The sequence below is a fragment of the Sinohyriopsis cumingii genome, chromosome 17, assembly GCF_028554795.1.
Source record: "Sinohyriopsis cumingii isolate HCF-2022 chromosome 17, ASM2855479v2, whole genome shotgun sequence".
Taxonomy (NCBI): Eukaryota; Metazoa; Mollusca; class Bivalvia; order Unionida; family Unionidae; genus Sinohyriopsis; species Sinohyriopsis cumingii.
In genome coordinates, this window is record NC_142977.1 from 90,646,592 (window position 1) to 90,669,989 (window position 23,398).

General features: G+C 35.5%; 1 protein-coding gene across 1 annotated transcript in view; it reads right to left on the minus strand.

Annotated features, from left to right (window-relative positions):
- The window catches only part of LOC149779403 (aladin-like), a 121,120-nt gene that overhangs the window by 55,104 nt on the left and 42,618 nt on the right, over positions 1–23,398 (minus strand). The window contains exons 4-8 of the mRNA XM_089940068.1: positions 23,256–23,311; positions 11,618–11,709; positions 6,302–6,348; positions 3,219–3,377; positions 1,184–1,267 (exon numbers count right to left, since the gene is read on the minus strand). Of these exons, the coding sequence (XP_089796194.1) occupies positions 1,184–1,267; positions 3,219–3,377; positions 6,302–6,348; positions 11,618–11,709; positions 23,256–23,311 (438 nt within the window). The remainder of the gene's footprint in view (positions 1–1,183; positions 1,268–3,218; positions 3,378–6,301; positions 6,349–11,617; positions 11,710–23,255; positions 23,312–23,398) is intronic.

The following is a 23,398-nucleotide window of genomic DNA, read 5'->3' on the forward strand; positions in this document are numbered from 1 at the left end:
CTCTTAATGCTGAGTGACAAGGCAGCTATTAGTACCATTTTTACAAGTCTTTGGTAAGACTCTGTCGAGGATCTAACCCACAACCTCCCACATCTGAGGTGGATGCTCTAACCACTAGGCACAGGAGCAGTCGGCAATGCAGGAGATGTAGTTATCCTCCCTTACCTTAAACTTTTTGCACATTAAGAACTTGTATGAATTCCCACTGAAACAATAAAAGAAATGACAATTAATGCAGAAACTTGCAATGCCTTGGAATTACCAACTTGCTAAATACTTTCATAACTAACAAAAAAGTGAAAAAGTGTCATATTATAAACCTATAACCATACTATGAACTTATGCATATGCTTAGTTTATACAAATCTATCAAACTTCTATCAAAACAACATCAAATAAGAAGAAACCACGCATGTAAGATCTTACTAATATAAGCTCCGTTATGAATGGATAAGTGAAAAAGACTAAAGTTGTGCTAACCCATAATGGCCTTGTAGGAGGTTAATGATTTTATAAAGATGAAGTCCTGAAGTTTGACAAATTCACTCAAATTTGGCATAAATTGTAAACATAATGTATACAACCTGCAGTTGATTGCTAAATCCTCACAACTGATCCAAAAGGAATGTTGGATGGGCCAATTAGAACACAAAAACAGCTTGGACTGTCAAAGGATAAACTGTACGATGGGACTAGAACAGCAGCAAAGCCAAAAACTAGCAACAACTGGCGGTGCCAAAGGGAGGTAATGGGCAATAGTTATTGCCCTTTGTCTATTTGAAATAGACAGGAAAAGATGATTTTCATCATTTTGTAGGGTTCGATTCAGGAGGTAGCATGCTAATATTCCTAATATAATGTGATTGAGGAATGAATCCCAAGGAGAAATTGGGACATCAAATTTGCCATATTAAATATTAAACAAATAATAAAATCTCTCACTAGTCAATTAATTTTATTTGCTTCAACAAGAAATAGCTCTGCCATCTGTAACAGGTACTTGTTCAAAACAATGTTTTGGTTAGTCCATATATGCCAATAGCTGAGATGCAGAATGATGCTGATTAACAAATCTTGCCTAGTAAAGAAGGGAAGTACCTTGAACTTCCAAGCTTCGGAAAGATGAACAACAGAAAATAGGAACAAAATGATACAGGTCTCATGGAGTCCAATATTAACTTACCTGGTAGCAAGAGATGTAGGCTCAACATGCCAAATCAGAATACAGGACTGGCATGCCACCGCTAAAACTGATGCATAATGAGGTCTGAAATAAACATTTGATAAAAATTCAATTTATCACATAGCAACTCTGATATCACATGACAGTTTTATATCAATTTCATATTATTGATGTTACACATCGGTAATGTACTATCATACCATCAAACAAGACATCAAAATAGTGTCCTAACCATTAAATAAGACATCAGAGTAGTGTCCTAGCCATTAAAAAGACATCAGAGTAGTGTCCTAGCCATTAAATAAGACATCAGAGTAGTGTCCTAGCCATTAAATAAGACATCAGAGTAGTGTCCTAGCCATTAAATAAGACATCAGAGAAGTGTCCTAGCCATTAAATAAGACATCAGAATAGTCTCCTAGATATAAAATTGGGTTATCAGAATAGTGACTTATAGACATTAAATAAGACAAAGAGTGTCCTGATTATTAAATAAGACATTAGAGTAGTGTCCAAGACATTAAATAAGACATTAGAGTAGTGTCCAAGACATTAAATAAGACATCAAAGCATGTCCTAGATATAAAATTGGGTTATCAGAATAGTGACTTATAGACATTAAATAAGACATCAGAGTAGTGTCCTAGCCATTAAATAAGACATCAGAGTAGTGTCCTAGATATAAAATTGGGTCATCAGAATAGTGACTTATAGACATTAAATAAGACATCAGAGTAGTGTCCTAGCCATTAAATAAGACATCAGAGTAGTGTCCTAGATATAAAATTGGGTCATCAGAATAGTGACTTATAGACATTAAATAAGACAAAGAGTGTCCTGATTATTAAATAAGACATTAGAGTAGTGTCCAAGACATTAAATAAGACATTAGAGTAGTGTCCAAGACATTAAATAAGACATCAGAGCATGTCCTAGATATAAAATTGGGTTATCAGAATAGTGACTTATAGACATTAAATAAGACAAAGAGTGTCCTGGTTATTAAATAAGACATTAGAGTAGTGTCCAAGACATGTGTGTGATATTGATTTTAATGTAACTTTAACAAGTTTTCAGTCTCATTGCTACAATGTCTGCAGTGTGGAAGTTTATAGTGATGTCTAGCACTGGGGCATCATGCAAGAGACATGTAGCATGATGTTCCACCCAGTCACATTATTCTGACACTAGGCTGACCAGTCCTAACACTAACCTCTTAATGCTGAGTGCTAAGCGAGGCAGCTGTCAGTACCATTTTTGTAAGTCTTTGGTAAGACTTGGGCGTGGATCAAATCCACAACCTCCCGCATCCGAGGCAGACACTCTAACCACTAGGCCACCAGAGCAGTCCTTCAGACTAGTTTATCTTCATTTAATCATAAGCACATATTTTTGCACCAGATTTATTACCCCCCCTCCCTTTGCCATATTGCAGGTAAATGCATAATTTTCTACAACTAACAGACTTGGTTGGTGATAACACAGGTTTATAACACAGCTGGGTTCTATGGATCCCAACCACCATGTTTTAGAGAGGTCACACTGGATATCTCTATCCATCCATTAATATTTATAACTTCTAAATCACTGGGTACAAATTCAGCAAAATAAGTACATAGACTGCCCATGTGGTAGCCATCTGTAATTAGTAAAAATTTTTTTTAGCTCTTTCTCTTAAGTCCCAGAGGTTAGGGTTGGGGTAAAAACACCAAAATAACCACAACATTGTGTAATAATTTTTTTTATTACCAAAATCATGAATTAGGTTTTAAATTACCCTTAAGTCACAATTTGGAAAGAGGGAGGGGGATTTGTAATAAAAATGCATGGGATTTCCCATGGCTAGGTATGAAATAGCTCTTGTTTACAAGTGCATTAAAGACAAGAAAAAGAATCAATATGTGCATGTGAGATGTGGATAGGTAACAATGCAAAGAAAGGTGAGAAGATGTGTTTCACAGCTTTACAATTCAACTACAATATCTATACAGTTCAAAAAATACTTCTGTAAAAATCAATTTAGTTCAAAACTTACTGCCAAGCCAGATATGCTACATTTTTCTGCAACTTATGCTTCAAGGTGGGTATGAGCTCATTTCCTTTCATGTGCAAATGGATGGAGTCATCACGTACTGCATATGCAAACTTTGTTGTATGAGGGTGCCAAGCAAAGGCCCTCAGTGGACTTGTCTTCCTGTATAAAACAAGAGTCCCTTAAAAGGAGTTATGCTCTACTGGCCAATTTCTATGGATCCAAGAAAATTCCATTTCTCTGTCCCTTTTATACCTCAAGTGGCTGAATACAGAACCATCGTTAATATTCTTGAAAAACTCCAACATACCAAATTTGGAGGAAAAAAAATATTTTCTTACATGTCTGAGTAAACACGTTCACTTGATTGTCAAATTCTTCATTTTAATGTAACTAAATTCAAAGTCAGGTCAAAATTCACATGTATATGTACAAATCAATTTGTTTATATGCTTAATGAAGAAAATTGCAAGTAATGACCTTGGACCTGAGCACAGTGTCGATTAGGTCTGGTTTTACAAACTCTTTCCATATAGTGGTCAATTTTCATAAAGAATCAATTAAATATTGCAAGAAATGTTTTAGTGAAAACCCGATGTCAATGTCATTAATCAAGCAAAAAGAGTAGTGATAATTAGATGCCACTATAGTACCATGTTGAGCACAATTTTCATAAAGAGTAGTGATAATTAGATGCCACTATAGTGCCATGTTGAGCAATTTTCATAAAGAGTAGTGATAATTAGATGCCACTATAGTGCCATGTTGAGCAATTTTCATAAAGAGTAGTGATAATTAGATGCCACTATAGTGCCATGTTGAGCACAATTTTCATAAAGAGTAGTGATAATTAGATGTCACTATAGTGCCATGTTGAGCAATTTTCATAAAGAGTAGTGATAATTAGATGCCACTATAGTGCCATGTTGAGCAATTTTCATAAAGAGTAGTGATAACTAGATGCCACTATAGTGCCATGTTGAGCACAATTTTCATAAAGAGTAGTGATAATTAGATGCCACTATAGTGCCATGTTGAGCACAATTTTCATAAATAGTGATAATTAGATGCTACTATAGTGCCATGTTGAGCACAATTTTCATAAAGAGTAGTGATAATTAGATGTCACTATAGTGCCATGTTGAGCACAATTTTCATTCTGCACCAGTTACATATTAGTGAATGAACATCTGTTCCAGAGAAATAGCCATATAAAGATTTTCAGGATGGCAGCAGTTTTGGAAGTAAGATCAGCATTATTTTAAAATATGAAGAACAACATACTGGAACAAAAAAAAAAGGGGGGGGGGATTTTGGTTATTTTCCTTTTAAAATACTGGTATGGTGATCCATTAAGGAGAAGAAGCCATTCTGAGATTTTGCAAATTCTGAAAGGTCACAGTGGCCTCGTTTAGGATTATGACCAAATGAGTACACTGTGAAATGTTTCAGTGAAAAACTCCAATGTGAGAAGGAGTAGTGATAAGATTTTCAAGATGGCTACCATTGATCAGACAAGTCTTTCACTGAACCCCAATGCTGATAGGACTATCTGTTTAGAACATGTAGCTCCAAACAGAATTTAAAGATGTCTATCATGGTGACCATAGTGTCAGAGGATCTGGTGTACACCATTTGTATTAACTGTCATAAAGCACATATCACTATGACTATCTATTCTAGAAATGAAGTGATAACAATATTTTCAAGATTGGCAATCATGGCAATGAATCGGAAGTCTTTCAGTGAAAACCCCATGTCAATGAAACCATCTATTAAAAAGGTGAAGCAATAAGATTTTCAGGATAGAAGCCATGGCAACCATATTCTGTCTTATCAGCAGCATTTCTGTTTAGGATCAGCCTGACATAATATGAAGTGTGAAAACCCCATGTCAATGCTACTATCCTTTAAAAGGGTGTAGCAATAATAAAATTTACATCATACAAGATCTATTAATAAACTGAAGAATTGATGGGGCTATTCACCCCTTTATGTGAATAAAGGGGAACTTTCCAAATACAAGTTTTGGAAATTAGTAATCACATGAAAACATTCTAAGACAACTTCTATGCTGGCACTGTTTTCAGTTAGGAACATTTAGACATAATAAGAAGTCTACCCAATGTTGATATGAACATCTGTTCAGGAGATGTAATGATAATGAGATTTTCAAGATGGCCATCATGGTGGTCATATTGGATGTCGGAGTGGCACCATTTTCATTGGTGACAAAATAGGCATCACAAAAATCTTGTAGTCAAAACCCTATTTCAATATGACTATTTGCGCAGGTGGAATAGCAAGAAGAAGAGTTTCAACGTGGCCATGATGGTAGCCATTACTATTTGTCCAAGATTTTCATTTAGCACAAACTAAATATCAGAAGAAGGTTTCCGTGAAAACCTTATGCCAATAAGACCATCCATTCAGAAGTAATGATAGCAACATTTTTAAGATGTCCACCATGGTGGCCATATTGGATGTCAAACTGACACCATTTTCACCGAGAACAAACTTGGCATCATAAGAAGTCTTTAAGTAAAACTGACATGTCAATATGACCATCCATTCAAGTGGACTTGCAATAGCATGATTGCCAAACTGGCTGCCATGGTAGTCTTACTGGATGTTAGGTTAACATAAAAAGCCTTTGATGAAAACCTCATGTCAATATGACAATAATAATAGTCTGCTGATGGACAGTGAACCATCACATAAATTCATGGTCAAACAGAGTTAAAAATGAACCATCACATAAATTCATGGTCAAACAGAGCTAAAAAGTTAACATGAACAGGTCAAATATCCTGAAAAATAAATGAAACTGAATAGAAAGCTGCTTATAACATTATTTTCAGTATAAAAAATGAAGACTGTCAGACTAAATATAATTTGTAAATATGTATCTATAACACAAAAAAAATCAAGCCTTAGGTACATGAAAACAAAATAGTTTATTTCTTTAAATATGTATAAATATTAAAAACAATTCTACATAATTATAAGTGAAATTAAATGGGTTTGGACCTAGTAAACAAAATATTCCATGTCAAAGAGTTACAGTAATACAGAGACAAACTTACCAATTTGTCATATTTGAAAACTTTGTAATCATATCTTCATTGCTGAGCTGTAAAATGAAAAATTTATTATTAAGAAAATGCAATACAGTATCAGTTTGGCCAGACCGCAAACCATTAATACTGAAAATTTCTTTTTATTCTGTTATGCATATTTGATTTAATTTATATTTGATTTGATTTATTCTCTGTTAATTTTTTTAAAAATTATTCTATTACATGCGATTGTAATGTAATTTTATCTACTGGATTTGATATTTTCCAGAAATTCAGTTCAGTTTTTCAAAAACCTAATATTAGAACTTTGTATCTAATGTTGACCTAGTTCTTGTCCTCAATTCATGATTTTAAGTAAACAACATTTATATATTTTTTAAAATTCTTTCTTAGTGTAGGATTTATAGAGTGAAATCAAGGCTGTACTGGGTGTATGTGTCTTTAGACATGTAAATAGCTTCTACATTGTTATTTGGAAATTCTGGTTTGCACAGTAGCCAGACTTAATAACGATGTTGAGAGAAAAAATTTCAGCTGGGGTTATATACACTTAGATGTCAAGGTGTTTTTTTTCAGTTGTGACCAGATGGAGTTTAATTTTATTGTTTTCTTCAAATTATTTGGATTCTAAGAGATTATTTTTCCTGGAAATACTTATGCTCAGAATTAATTCTTAGACAAAGATAGTTATTGAAATTTACAGAATTCAAACACCAGAATATTATTTTCTGTGGTTCAACAAAGAACTGTTGACACTTCAGTACTATAATGACTATGGCATAAGTCATCACCTTCCATTTTGGATTTTGTCGTGACTCAAACTTAGAATCATCAGAATATTTTATTACTAGGACTTCATGTTTTTTAATTTTTGGATTATTATTTGATTATTTTTGGACTTGATTCTTAAAACCGTAAGTTCTTTTTTCTCTTCAGTTTTACCTTGTTTTTCTTGGAAATAAATTATTTGGTAAATTTTACAAAGCTTGCTGTCTTCACTTTCTTCTTGTTACTGTTTAAGAGAGCCTAAACAAGTAAAAATTCATGGGGTACTTACTCTCTGATATCCTATTTTTCTTTTAACACATTAACCCCTGGAGGTTTCTGCTGTTTTCACCTGAAATTCGAGTAGGAAACCCATTTTGAAAGCTATTTCTGAATGCATCCTAATACATCAACTTCCAGATGATTTTCCAGTAACCTAATGCCTAGTTTTGTTAGAAACATCATTTTTCGTTGGCTATTTCACTCGCACATGAGCAGAAGAGTAAAAGTTCTTTTTTTTTGGTGCTTAACAGACCCATTATGTTCGTATTGAGACCACTCTTTGTTCCAAATGTCCATCTTATCCTACTTTTTGCAAAGGTTCATCTGTTTTGTTTGCACTTCAGACTGGTCTGCCTTAGACCCGGGACCAAAAAGTCTAAAATCTGGACACAAAATCGGATTCCAACCATGGGTGAATTTTGGGTGGAAAAAAAATCAGGTCCAAAAAGTGAGGTTTTTCCTTTTGTATTTTGTAGTGCAACTAGAACTTCCAGATTATCTGGTATCATTGTAGAGCTACATCTGTCTACCTTTCTATAATACCACCCACTTTAGTGTATCATACATGACCTTGATGCTACAGAGCTCCACAGTAGGCTACTAGCTCCTGCCATGTAAACTTGTTGCTAGGGGTTAATGTGTTAACAATGGACTGACATTTCTAAATACCAACTGATGTGACTCTAAAAGGAAGTCTCTTATATAAACACAAACCCTTGCCTGAAGAAACTGAACTCAACTAAAGTATAAGTTACTGAACCATAAAAAGTATATCACAGAGACCAAGTTTTCAACGATGGTTATGTGACTCCATTTAACTGTTTTTGCTATTTTTTAAAACAGCAGCCGTATTTGATGGCAGATAATCATTTGTTTAAATTTAAAAAGGCTTTCATACCATGACACATGAAGCCTTCTACCTAATCTAGACTAATTCTTTTGAGAAGTTATTGAGAAAATATTTTTCAACTTTTAGTAATGATGGGTGATGTATTGACAACATTTATAAAATCTTGAAAAGCATTGATGCCACAATGCTTTGTGTCAAATGTGGTCAAATGCTGTGGAGTAGTTTTGACAACAGTTATGTAAAGGTTAAAAAAAACCCAGAAAACACAGTGGGTTTATGATAAACAAAACATGACGGATACAGGGCCATACATAAGCTCACTTTTAGCCTTTTAGTTATGTGAATTAACTCAATAACCCCTGGCACCACAATTATGCATCAGGAGGTAGTAACCTACTTCTGAGCTCTGTAGCATTAACATTAGTTAAGATACTCCCAAGCGGGTGGTATAACAGAAAAGTAGACAGATGTAGTTCTACAATAATACCAAATAATCTGGACTTTCTACTTGCATTACAAAATGCAGAAGGAAAAATGTATTTTCTGAGACTGACTTTTTTATACCAAAAATGTGTCCTTTGTTGGAATCAGACTATGTGTTCAGATTTTATACCTTTTGACCCGAGATCCAAGGCAGACGGGTCTGAACTGCACAGACAGGTGAACCTTTGCAAAAAGGAGGATAAGTTGGGGATTTGGATTAAAAAGAGGCCAGGATACAAAAATATTGCATCCAATAAGCACAATGTTTGTAATACAACTAGGTATCAGGCTGAATGAAAATCTCTTGGAAGCAGATGAATTTGGATGTATTCAGAAGTAGCTCCCCAAATGCATTTCTGACTGCCATTTCAGGCGAAAATGACAACAATCTTAAGGGGTTAAAGAGTTAAAAATGAGATGAACATAAAGGAAAAACAAAATCAATGGACAATTATATATAGTCGACAGTGACCTGCATCCACTTAAAGGTGTCATACTCTATATGGCACACCTAAATATCACTCTATATGACAGATCTAAATACCCACTTATAAATACCAACTTATAAGACTCATTGTAGTACTTGAAAAAATTACCTAAAACAAACCAATTGTTGAGAAACTGAGCTCTGGTCAAATGTGTGAACAAATCATTCAACCATTAAATATGGGTCACAGTGGCCCACTATTCACTGACAGATGTAGTACTTTTCATGATGCAATTACATATCAAGCTAGTACCTGAGAAAATGAGCTAAATGGTGAGAAAAGCCAAAATCACTGGATCCTGAAATATAGATCAGAGTGAACCAAAAGGGGTGGTCCACAGGACAGATCTGAACTCCCACTTATGTGACTCTATGAGTATTAGTGTTTGATTGAACCAAAAGGGGTGGTGCACAGGACACATCTGAACTCCCACTTATGTGACTCTGTAAGTATTAGTGTTGGAGTAAAAGACCTAAACGCAAACCCTGAGTGCTAGGCACCACTGCACTAAACTTTAATGATAAATACAAAATACAATAATGAAGTTTCATAAATATTGCTTTGAAAATTATGCTAATACCATAAAATCTGTGTTGTAGTTTGCTTTGAAGTAAGCGACCTTACACATCATTTTACAAAACTAAGGTAATTGTGCTAATATTAAGGAATAAAAGGCAATTATACATCAAAGTACTGGTATAGTTGGAGGTCAAAATTCCTTCTTAACACAAGCCAGTTTCAGGGTTTTAATGATTAACTGACCTGTATTGATGTCGGAAAACAAAAGACAAATCTGCCAATTATATAAAAATGGGGCCACCGAAACATCCAGCTTTACCCTGTGTGAAAAATTATGATTTTGTTAAGCCAAAACACAAAAGTGAAAATAGACTGATGATGATCTTAGTTGATCTATATTCAGAATCTTAGCCTTTATTATTGCCATTCTTTCATGAACATATAAGAGTTACGCTGGCTGAGACTTGCACAATTGAACGTGTGTACCTTTTCATAAAGATTACCTTGTAAGAGTGTGGATAAACGTAAATGAAACAGCTACTACCAACTAGCTGAAGTGTTTTCTGGAAGAATGCAATTTGGTCAAACAAATGAATAAAGCAAAATCTGCATCTGTTTGGAAATAAACAAGGATTAAGTGATGCAAGGCATGATTTGCACTCTGTAAGTACTGTACATTATAGAACAGCCTGATCTCCCAGGTAAATTCAAACCTGCCCATGAATTATTAAGTCTTTATTTACCTTTATTTAATTCTGTCTAGGAGAAATCAGAAAATATGCACATGCAAAATAATAACAAAAGCAACCACAGTTGTTTATAACAGTTTAGTAAGTGTTCACCAAGAATGTATTTTTTCTCCTCACATGCAAATACATCTTGGGAATACATCTTAGGACAAGGGAACAAATTATTTTTTTGTATCCCAAAATTTACAGCCATTGTGGCAGTCAAGAAAAGAATCTTAGAAACTTTCAAGTTTAGACCTTGGCCTGCAGATAAGCCGACCCTGTTTCTTCCCAGCATTTATATTTCCTAAATTATTCTGCTTATATGCAAGTATATATACAGTGATTCCTAGCACAACAAGAGTGGATAATTTTGTCCTGTGTTGGCATAATCTAAATGTATTCCTGTATTTTCTCACATGCTTCAGCAGAGGCAAGACATAAGCATCAGATCTATCTAGAACCAAAGATTGGGGGGTGGGGGGTGAGAGATTGACAATAAGTGGGTACCTTCGTGAAATTGACAAGATGTGGGAAATTGTCAAAAAGTGGGTAATTTTTGAGAATTTCACTAGAAATAGGTAATTTTCTAAATATATAGTACAGATTTAATGAAGAAATGAAATTAGGACTTGGAAATATTATGTGCTAATTTTTAGTGAAATTTTTCCTAAACTAGTGTGCCACAATCAGAAATAACCCTGCAGCATCACTCATTCTGTCATTCATGACTGAAGTTTGACCAAAAGAGACATTCTATACTGCAACTAACTTTTCTGTATTGTATCTAAATTTTCAATTATTAAGTTAATCTACATTATGGTTATGCTGAAAAGAAACAGACAAACATTTTTTTGCTTTCCTGTGAATACATGCCTCAGTAAAGAATGCTCACTGAATAATGGCATATTCATATAACAGTTGACTGATGAGCCTCTAAATTATGATGGGGATGGGGGTGGGGAGAGTAAGAATAAGGAAAATTTACAGACATTTTATCCAGATAGAGTTCCTACTTTCACCCCAAAACCTTTTCAAACATTTAGACTTTTGTATAATCAGCTAATGAAGCTAAAGGTGTAACATCTATATACCGGTACATATTCATGACAACAAAATGGACTGCTATATGATAAATACACAAATAAAGGGATAATTTTCCAATAACTTCAATTATGACAAGAAATAAAATGTATGGTCTACTTACTGATAAATGTGGGAAAAGAGACCCATGCAGTGAGTTGGCAAATCTAACAAAAGTTAAAAGTCTTTTGGCTGTCTGGCATGTCCATGGTGAAACTAGATAAAAGGAACAGAAATAATAATAGAGGCAAGTTTTCAAAATGCAAACCCCAAATGGTAATATTGTTTTGCAACACTGACTCTGTTATCATATACAATCTTCATTCCTTGTTAATGGTATTCTCATGTGCAAACCAAAGTAAACACTTTCTTCACGTTCCCTGATCAAAGACTATAAAGAACATGAGAGAAATAATAGACCTGAACTTGTTATTTGTCTTAACTTACATTGTCAAGCCTTTCATCATACACTGTCAAGCTTTTCATCATACATTGTCAAGCCTTTTGTCATACATTGTCAAGCCTTTCATCATAAATTGTCAAACCTTTCATCATACATTGTCAAGCCTTTCATCATTAAAAATGGTTTCATTCATTAGAATATTTCTGCTTATATTCAAGAGACTTTATAATTTCAAACTTCTGATTGAAAATCCTCTGAAAGGTCAAGCATGCTGTATGATAGATTACAATGTTTTTGTCAAGAGGAGTCATCAAAAGATGACATAATCCCTGCCCACCCAACTTACATACACACTCTTACTGAAGGTAACCCATGGCCCAGAACTCTCAATTCATATACTACTTATACTTTACTTTGTTTCCATGTCAACATAAATATTGAATGCAGAAAATTCTAAGCATCAAAAGGTACCTCTATGCAAGTTGCTTTATATGTTTACAGTTTGACTGAAATAGTTTGAATGGTTTGGGAGTTATGTTCAAGAAATGAAAATCATTACAAACAGACATATAAATACCTATATTTCCTGGTATTACATATTCATGGTGATGAAAAAAACAATTAGGCATTACATGACAAAATATATGCACAATATACAAGTGAATCCAAATTGTTCCTTGCTTATGAGAAAACTGTATATCAGAATAAATCTTATGAAATACAGAAATAAACAAAGTTTTTTTTTTGCAATTAAATAATTAAATGTAAATAGTGGATATTTATTATACGAGTTCATGTTGTGTTGAAAAACTTATACTGAATGAGAATTTGTAGGCAGTGGAACCTAGACAAGTTTTCAATATAAATAGACTATAAATAGACAATAATAAAAAAAATCAGTAATTTACACTTCACTTTACAATCATCAAATGATTTATATCCGCTGGTCTACCGAATATATAGTCTCTATGAAGCTTTTCATGTCCATTTTCATCTTTTCTATAAACTGATAAGACAGAATGACAGTGGTAATTGTTTATCTTGGTTGGTGGAATTTCTCGTTAATTCTTAATTCATCAAATACAGACACATACAAAACACATCCTTTTAACACCAATATATTAGTTTTAATTCTGGCACTGATATTTGCTGGAATGTGACTTTCATAAAATCATTGTTACCTAGCCTGACAACATTTCTGAACCAATATAGATGATTCTTGACTGAGGCACTCCTATTGTTATGAAAGTTGCTTGAAAGAGACATTTCTATTGTGATGCAAGCAGCCTGACAAAGGTACTCCTATTGCGATGCAAGCAGGCTGACAGAGGTACTCCAATTTTGATGTAAGCAGGTTGACAGAGGTACTCCTATGGTGATGTAAGCAGGTTCACAGAGGTACTCCTATGGTGATGTACGAAGGTAAACAGAGGTACTCATATTGTGATGTAAGAAGGTTGACAGAGGTACTCCTATTGTGATGTAAACAGGTTGACAAAGGTACTCCTATGAAGATGTAAGCAGGTTGACAGAGGTGCTCCTATTGTGATGTACGAAGGTCAACAGAGGTACTCATATTGTGATGTAAGGTCAACAGAGGTACTCATATTGTATGTAAGAAGGTTGACAGAGGTACTCCTATGGTGATGTAAGCAGGTTGACAAAAGTACTCCTATGGTGATGTAAGCAAGTTGACAGAGGTGCTCCTATAGTGATGTAAGCAACAAGTCTCACTGTATACTCCTATTGTGATGAAAGTATCTTTATAAGGTACTCCTACTGTGATGTAAGCATGTTGAAGATATTCCTATTGTGATGTAGGTGGCTTGACAGAGGCACACTTGTTGTGAAGTATGTAGCATGATAAAGATATTCTATTGTTACATAAGCAGTTTGATAAAGGTACACAGGCTGTGATGTATCAAATGTCACTGTGTTGTCATGGAAGTTTTGTGCACATCTATTATTGATATGTACAACTGTAAACAACAGAGATTTTCCACAAATGCTTGTTTAAATGTTGCATTTTTATAATTTATTCAAGTACAATCACATAATACATGTTCCAAATTTTAAGCGAGTTATTAATATAAATGCATGGTAATCAGAATTCTTCAAAGATGTGAACTTTGTTGCTTTGCTTGCATTACTGACAATTTGATTCATTCTGAATTGAGGTTGTTTTACAAGTTTTATGGATATCTGTATCATGTATTAAATTTATAATGTAGTTTTTATGATAAATCATTTGGGTTTATGACATTAATATTTTAAATTCTTTAATTCAGTGGCTGGCTAGCACTAAAGTACGTGTACGCTATACACGTAGCTGCCAACCTTCCACTCTCGCAATTAGTGAAAAATAGGGATAAACATTATTGAATTTGGACATGAAATTGTGGAAAATACCATGACAATAACTCCATCCATTCTGACCATCAATACTACACTATATCAAGACTGCAAAATAAAAATAAAACACTACATATATCCAGAAATATATCTGCATTTCTATTTATTATGGTATTCATAAATTTCACTTGTTCTTGTGGTTATTTACCAAGAAATGATACTGTGGCAGACTTGAACTTCCTCAATTGCTTGATCATAAATTTGCTTTCAAAACAGTTTAGGCTTCTTGTCTGCTGGTTGATCTTGGTGTCCATGTTTTCTGTAGCATTCTCCGACATTGCTTTAACTAGTGCAGCACTTCTGGTTCTTCCACAGGAAAATTTGGAAGCGATCTTCGAGTTCGGGAACATTTGTCAGAACAAATATTTAGCATGATCTCCAGCTGATTCAGGTAGTCCTACATATAAGAACTTGATGCTGATATTTATGTTTTGGGTGTCAGGGTCTTACTGCCTAACTAACAGCACTGTGTAGTGTGTTTTGATGTCGACTAAAATCGTAACAAAAGTCAAATTTTCAGGAATATCTCATACAACTGGCAACTAAAATAATGGTGCTTTTCTACAAAGTAGAGTCATAAATGTTTTAGTCAGACTTTATTTACTCTGATGTCTTTCCTCTAATAAATTCAAATTCTCACAAATGAAATGGACCTGTTTTCAAGTTTTGTTGGCCTACATTTTAGCTGACTGGAAAGCAATGAAAGCCGGGGATGCTGAAATCGGGTTAAGTTGAAATATTATTCTTTAACAAAACAAATAAAAATATATTATGCCTATTGGAAATGTAAAGCAACGTTTCATTTTGTTCAGAAAACATATCCACATCATGAACCTACTTAAACATACTTCGGTATACCTCGACTACCATCGCATTGCAACAAATTCAAATGCATGTAAATGGAACATGAAAATGTGCCCATTTGCCACTGTCATATTTTCATTCCGCCAGGATAAAGACAGCACAGTAAGTATATTAATTCCACATAAATTAGTGGAAGATTGTCAATATATGCTGCCAAATGTGTGAGATATTCCTGAAACTTTGACATCAGAACATGCCATACAAGGCCGTTATTTGGATAGTAAGACACAGCACTAAAACAAAACCAACATGTGCTATGTCTTACATTGTAGGACTACTGATAAAGGTAGATTGTGTTCAACAAGAAAACTCACAAATAATACTTCACCGTTGGTAGCCTGCATGTCTTCCATTGATGGCTTAAAATATTCCAGAGCTGAAATCTGCAAATTCTTAATTTTCCCAACCTCTACGTGTTTTTTTGCGACTGATGTGCCTCCTCACATCGTCTCTGCCACCATGCCCAATACTAAAATTTGTGGCGCACTGTACGAAAAGCATGATGTATATCAATGTTTGATGGCTGAATGCACAGCCAGTTTTTGGTATATTCCAAATTAAACTTCACTTTTTGAGCAATGCATTTCTTTTTCCTTGGTGGTGAAGCCATTTTCAAGATCTTAGATGTGATGCCAACAGTAGTTCAAATCTGTATTGGTGACACATGTATAATCATCAAAATGCAAAGTGTATTTAAATGTAAAATGTATCAGTTTACCATAACAGCCATGTCTGCAAGCATTTCTCTGAGAACCTAATTTTTGCAGAAGTATCTGTTTTACTGAAGCACTGAATTTAAAAGCTGGCCTCCTTTGTATTATCATGTTAATTGTTCAAATCTGTATTGGTGACACATGCATGAAGCAAATTCTGGTTAGGCCCCAGTTTCTCTCAAAAGCATTTGGAAAACTACTCTTATACATATAGATTAAAATAGGCTAAAATGCTTGCCACCGGGCCAACTGTACCAATCGGCTGTAGTTCTACTAATATCGCGACCAGCAGTACTGGACCGTTTCAGCCGTTTCATGACTATTGCTTAACAGGAAATTGGTCATTTTATTAAAGATTTAAAATAATTGAGAATTGGAGAATTTGTGAATTTTTGGTTGCAGTGTGAATCTGTGAATCGATGAAAAAGTCATGAAATTCATGCCAAATTTGTGAGGGATGGCAGCTATGCAGAATGATTAAACCACACAATTAATCCAAAAAGAATGTTGGATGAGTCAATTAGAATAAAAAAAATGGCTTGGATTGATGGAGGATAAACTGGATGATGTTAGCCAGCACAGCAGCAAAACTAAAAACTAGCGACACCTGGCAAGAGTTATTGGCCTTTGTTTACTGAACTAGACAGAAAAGGCCAATTTTCGTCTTTTAGTTGGGCTGGATTCACTAGGTAGCAGGCTAATATTCCTAATGTAACATGATTGGGAAACGTATTTAAAGGAGAAATATGATTTAAAATTTCAAGTATCATGGACTTTAATGGACTTAATTAGAAAAAAACGTAAGCTGTCAATTATATCTGTGACATATTCCACTCAATAATATAACTGTATTTTACACCTGTTTTGTCGTTATCTATCTATCCAGTTTTTCTTTTTCTTTTTTTCCACTTTCAAGTGCAACTCTGACTCATTGATGAAATATCACCCCTTCAGGCAGAACTGACTTGCAAAATACTCTGACTTCTACAAGAAATTGGTTTTTTGTAGCCCTTAAAGGGGAGGGGGGAACAACTTATAGCTGAGTTGATATATATTAGCGAATATATATGGGACATACTTGATTTTATTGTTTTATTCTTGAATTACCTCCTAAGTTCTATCTCCGCAACATTTTCTGTGCTTCTCTTTCTTTCAATTTGCGGATCCCATGTTATTTTCTCCCATACAATAGATAGGTTACTTCATTTGTACTGGAAACTATGAATGATTTTTTCATGAGCAATACTTCATGATATTAGAAGTGCAGAAATAAGCAAATTCAAAACTTCCATTCAAAGGTAGTGGTTGGCATCCCTTAGTCTCGAGAGACGATGGAAGTGCACCCATGAGAGATGTCCCAGTTGGTGGTTGTGCAGCGTCTGCTGTGGTTATGGAGCCCTACATGGGAGTGGCAGTCCTTGCTGCACTTTAAGGTTGAGTATGGTGTGGGTTGCTTTTTCTTCTTCTTCCTCTGAGATCACTTTTCATCAGCTAGCAAGCACAGCTTGTCCTCGCCTGCTTTCAGACCAGTGATCAGAGCATGTCGCCAGTGGGACCTGTCTAGAGCAAGATCTTCCCAGGTGTTGACATCGATGTCAAGGGATTTCATGTCACACTTGCAGACATCCTTGAAGCGGAGATGTGGCCATCTGATTGAACTTTTGCCAGAGGCAAGTTTCAAATAACGAATATCTTTGGGGATCCATCAGTCATCTGACGTACATGGCCCAACCATCTGATGTGACATTGGAGGAGGAATGTGACCATGCTGGGAATCTTGGCACATTCAAGCACCTCGTTGCTTGTTACTCAATCACTCCAGGTGATCCAGAGTATGCGTTGGAGACATTGCATGTGAAAGACACTCAGTCTTTTCTCTTGTGAGGAATACAGAGTCCAGGTTTCACTGGTGTACAGGAGAGTGCTTGGCATGCAGGCATGGTACACGGATATCTTAGTGTTCAGGGTCAGAATGTTGTTGTTCCACTTTCTCTGCAACAACCTGGCGAGAGTTGTTGATGCTTTTCCAATCTGACTGTTGAGCTCAGCATCGAGTGAGAGGTTGTTGGTAATGGTAGAGCTGAGGTATGTGAACTGACTGACTACCTCAAGTTCATAGTTCTTGATGATGATGCTTAAGGGTCTGCATCCTGAGCCATCACGTTTGTTTTCTTTAGGCTGATAGTCAACCCAAACACATTGCATGCTTTAGTAAAGCATTCCATCAGGCACTGTAGCTCAGCTTCTGTGTAAGTGGCTATAGCAGCATCGTCTGTGAAGACCATGTCCCTGATAGTTGCTCCACGCACTTTGCTCTGTGCCTTCAGTCATGCCACGTCGAGCAGTCTGCCATCTGATCTAATGTGCAGGTAGATCCTTTCTGTGGACATCCCAAAGGCGTGCTTGAGCAGGACAGCGAAGAAGATGCAGAAGAGCATGGGGGCAAGGACGCAGCCCTCTTTCACTCTGCTGCAGATGTTGAAGGGGTTGGACATTACTGCCACTGTACTGTACTGTGCCTTTCACATCATCGTGGAAGGACTGGATCATGCTTAGCAGCTTTGGAGGGCATCCAATCTTTGCCAGGATTGTGAAGAGTAAGTCCCTGCTGACCAGATCAAATGCCTTGGTGAGGTATATAAAGGCCAGGAAGAGGGGTCTGTGTTATTCTCTGCATTTCTCCTACAGTTGCCTGATGGAGAAGATTATATCAATTGTGGACCTCTCTGTGCGGAACCTGCACTGTGACTCAGGATACACTCTGTCAGCAAGCGTCTGCGGTCTGTTCAGGATGACATATGCGAAGACTTTACCCACGATGATGAGAAGGAATATGCCCCTTGTAGTTGTCGCAGTCACTTCTGTCACCATTTTTCTTGTACAGGGTTATGATGTTGACATCTCTCATGTCCTGATGCACTGCACCCTCATCCCAGCACTGGCAGAGGATGTCATGCAGGTGAGTTGTTGTTGTTGTTGTTATAGGGTTTAACGCCATTTTTCAGCACAAGATAGGCTATACAATGCGGCCAGTATTATTGGTGGAGGAAGAACCCGGGAAAACCCCGGAAAGAACCACCGACCCATGAGAAGCTACCGGCAAGCTTTCTCACATATCCACATTGGCCGAGCCTGAGACTCGAACCTACACAGATAAAGGTGAGATGGCAGTGATCCATGACGGAGAGCGCTTTAGACCACTCGGCCACTCGGGCCCCTCAGGTGTGTGAGCAGCACGCTGCAGATAATAGTGGGTATATCACAGAATAGATTTGCAATAAAATGTTAATTATATCCAAGATAAAACTGAACAAGCACTTAAAAGATAGTATATGTATATGTACGAATCGATTTAATGAAGTCCGTGACTATCAAATTTACAAAGCAAAATGACATGGTTTTTATATTTTATGTTTGTATGACTATAACAAAGCAATAAGACTAGTTGACCAATGGTCTGTGGTCTTCACTTTAGTATGTACTGAGATGTAATTATTGTTGGATAAGAAAACATCAAAGGGATTCCGAACTTGTTTAAAATTGCATGTGGTGTTTTGTTACAGTGACGGACTTAATAAAGAAACTAATTAACAATAATATTTAAAGGTATGGTCTGTGAAGTCCTTTGTCTATTATGCACATGGGCGCCCACAGGAATTTTTGCTGGGGGTGGGGTCAATCACGGCCTGGAGTGGTAGTATAGTAAGCAGTCTGAAACTAAAGCTAATATTTACTAAGTGTTTTGAACTGAATCTTTTGACATATTTTCAGCTTCATTTGAAACTTGTCGGAATATATATATTTGCAGTATGATTTCGGGGTGGGGGGTGGGGTGGGTGTCCTCATGTGATCCCCCTTAACCTATGCTGCAGGTACCCATGCTTATGCATCAACCATTGTATTTTCTCACCAACAATTAAGTATTACATTTCGTAAAAACAAATGGCAATACAGTATTTTTTGATCCATTTTGCAAACATAAATCTTCTTAGTAGAAATTTTATGTCCAATAATTTAATGGATATTTTCGAAAAATACAAAGTGATATGTATGAAAAATTATGATACAGCTCTCCCTCAATAACTCACACACAACGGGGTCCACAAACATAAACCACACTATAAGCTAGGGCGCGAGTTACCAAGGGAGCTCCAAAATTTTAAAAAAATCTGCTTAGGCTATACTTCGAAGAAACTGAGGGGGTTTGGGGGCTTGGTTTGGGTTAGGGAACTGGGCTGTTTGATGACTGAATCCTCGTTCTACATTCACTTCAATAATAATTGCCAGTAATGTGCTTTTTCTAATGAAGTTGTTTGTTATTCTGTGTAAGTAACATTTATTTTCAAAATGGCCAACATGTGAAAGATCGTTCCAACTGGTTTCAACAATCATCATGCATACATGAAAACATCTGTGTACTACATCACTGCTTTTCACTTTGTTGATTAGTCTGGTTCCCTGAGTGGTATACAATAGTATAATGCCAAGTCAAGAGTCGGAGTATCGGGAAATGGACTAACTGCTGATACACAGTGTATCCCCCCAGGGGTGTAAAATTGAGGGTTAGAAAAAAAAACTTGGTGTCAGAAGTGGGGGTCAAATAATGTACTGATACATTTTCATCTGACTCATACTTTTTCAGCTTCAAATAGGATATTGCGACTTGCACAACATACTCTCTCTCTCTAAACATATAAATAAACCAAAATGCACAATTAACAAACAAATGCCTTGTCCATTCAACAAATAATTTTATTACTTCATTCTTCTTTTAAAGTCGTACTTTTAAGTCTCCTTATAATCCTTTTGAAGCAATATTATAGACCAACACATTACATACAAGCCAATATAAAAAGCCTAATAAATCTTTTTAATCAAATGGGAGTTAATGTGTACTATCATCGGTTTCATCGTACTTCATCCTAGAACAAATTTATCCAAAAATCAGAAATGCTAATGATTAATCTTCTTTCTAATAAGCTACACTTGAACTTTAAGATCTTTCTTTTATTGCAGCAAGGTTAAAAACCAACAAAATCTGCAACGACCCCTGACTTTGTAATCCAAATAATGCCTTTGTCTCCGAAAGATTACTGATTTCTTTGTTGTGAAAGAATGTATTGGGATATATGTGTTCTCCAGATATCTTGTGGCGAACGAGGGCAGATTTTTTAAAATTCTTAAACCCTGTCATGAAAGGATTATTCACTTTTGCAGTCTTGCAATCACACGATCAGAAGTCACACCGGTAATCCTAAAGGATGTGTCGTATTCCAGTCAAGGGAATTATTTTCTCCATTTTTCATTAAAGTTAGAGCCACAGTTACTCTTTTGTGTTCTGCTTCTTTCAATTTCTTCGTTAATAATTCTTAGTGCAGGATGTTTTAATCTGGAGATCAATTGCTAGTGCAACAAGCATTGAGCTTAAACATCTAGATGACATCTAGCTGAGCTCGACAGAAATCGCTTGAGTGCTCACGAGATATGGGGAAGCTACTCCATCATAACATTGCCTATGCTAGTCTGGTTCCTTGTTTCATGTGTTCCCTGCGTTGCACTCTGCTATACAAATGGGGAACTAGTCAATGCCTATGCTCGAATTATACAAGATGCCATCCCTAATCCAATGCTTTGGATATTAAATAAATCCTGATCGCATTATGTGAATCCTTTGCGTTAAAAAAAATGCATGGCAACAAAATGTGTGCATCAATTTTCTCCAGCGTGTGTCCCTGACGCACAAATGTGCGTAAAGGGAAACACTGGATACACCACTAAACAAGATTCCTTTTTTGTAAACAACTAGCAACATTTATTTCGTGAGACAGTTGTCTACGTTGAAACTCAAATTTTGTATTGTTCATTTAATATAATATTTATGTCATGATTTCATTGGAAGTGAAAGTGAAACTTCTTATCATCCTTGTTGCTATATGTAAGAGCCAGTTCAGGAATTCTCTGAAACTCGCTTGCCCACAATGGTGTTTATCTTTATTTTGCAAAGTATCCATTTCACTTGGCTGCCTTGCTATCTTTGATCACAATTATGAATGAGTCGGTTAAATTAAGGTAGTTTATGTTACAGACACAATAACATTTATAACCGTTTTTGACTGATCAAATGAAGCGAGTTAACCTGACATACAACCAGGGGCAGCTAGATTTTAAGTAGGATGGATTTGCGTGCCTTTTAACTTTCCGTTTATTCAACCTCCTTTATTTGATTCAAAAGACATCACTGACATGATAATATAAAGGATATCAGGTTTTAATTCTGTGCAAAAATTCAACCAATACTTCCGCAAGTCAGATATCAAAACATGGTCGAGACTTAATTGGGTTGTCAGAGAAACGCCTGCGGACATAGCTAACACATTTTACGTTTAAATACACTTTGCATTCATGATGACTACACTTAAGAGGATCTAAAAGATGAATCAAAACACAATTTCACGGAATAAAAATGTTTTTAATTTAATATTTAATTATTTATGTACTGCCTACTCCAGGCATGACAGTTTCTTTGATTGAAATTTCCTTGAATATCATTCATTATAATGTACTAAGAACGTCATTTGGAAAGAAAATGTAACCAATTATATGACTTCTTATGAAAAGCAGGTAATTTCAAAATGCTGAATAAAATTTCCAGGTCCTCTACTGTTTTCAACCATAAAACGAGTGATATATCAACATTTCAGTTAGCAATTTTGATCATGATTTTCTTCAACTTCAATAAATAGGTATCATTTTTTGGGAGGTATTTTCTGGTAAAAAAATGGGATCCACACCTGACCCCATGTTATAAGTAGGTTCACATGTTATCAGGGTGCAAGTATTAGAGTGAGTGGTGTACATTTAAATAATTACTATTTTGATAACTGGATTGTGTATGAAACTTAAAGGGTACGAAAAATACACGAAATACGGAAGTTTCATTTCTATTCATTATGGAGGAATACTTAACGATATGCAAATCAGCCAAAAAATACAACTAAGCACTCATATATGCATAGTATCACTAACTTGGCAGCATGTTGTGATAGCTAATGTGTAGTATGAAGTAATGGAGAAATAATGCACAGTTTGGACTGTTGAATTAATGTAGAAAAATAAAAATGAGTATATAATAATTTGTGATCTTGTAAACGTAAGTTCATAAGACTCTATATCCCTCTGAAAATGTTTCAGTTGATATTTGTGTGATACTTCTGTGGTTATATAATGTCTATCTAGTTAATAATGTTTGTATACTTCTCTGTCTACATACTGATATGTCTTCATGAAAATGTATGGTTTTCTCTAGTCACATATACAGAATTCACTGGATAGCTTTCAAAAATTGGCTACTGCACCAGCCTAAAACATACCTTCCCCACTGCTATTCACTATTTCTTCTAGAGTCCCAGACAGGCCCATCTCATACCTAAAAAAAGTCATCAAAAGCAAAAATGAAGACAAACATAAATGGGAAAAGTCTCATATTTCCACACCTATCATGTCAATAATTTTT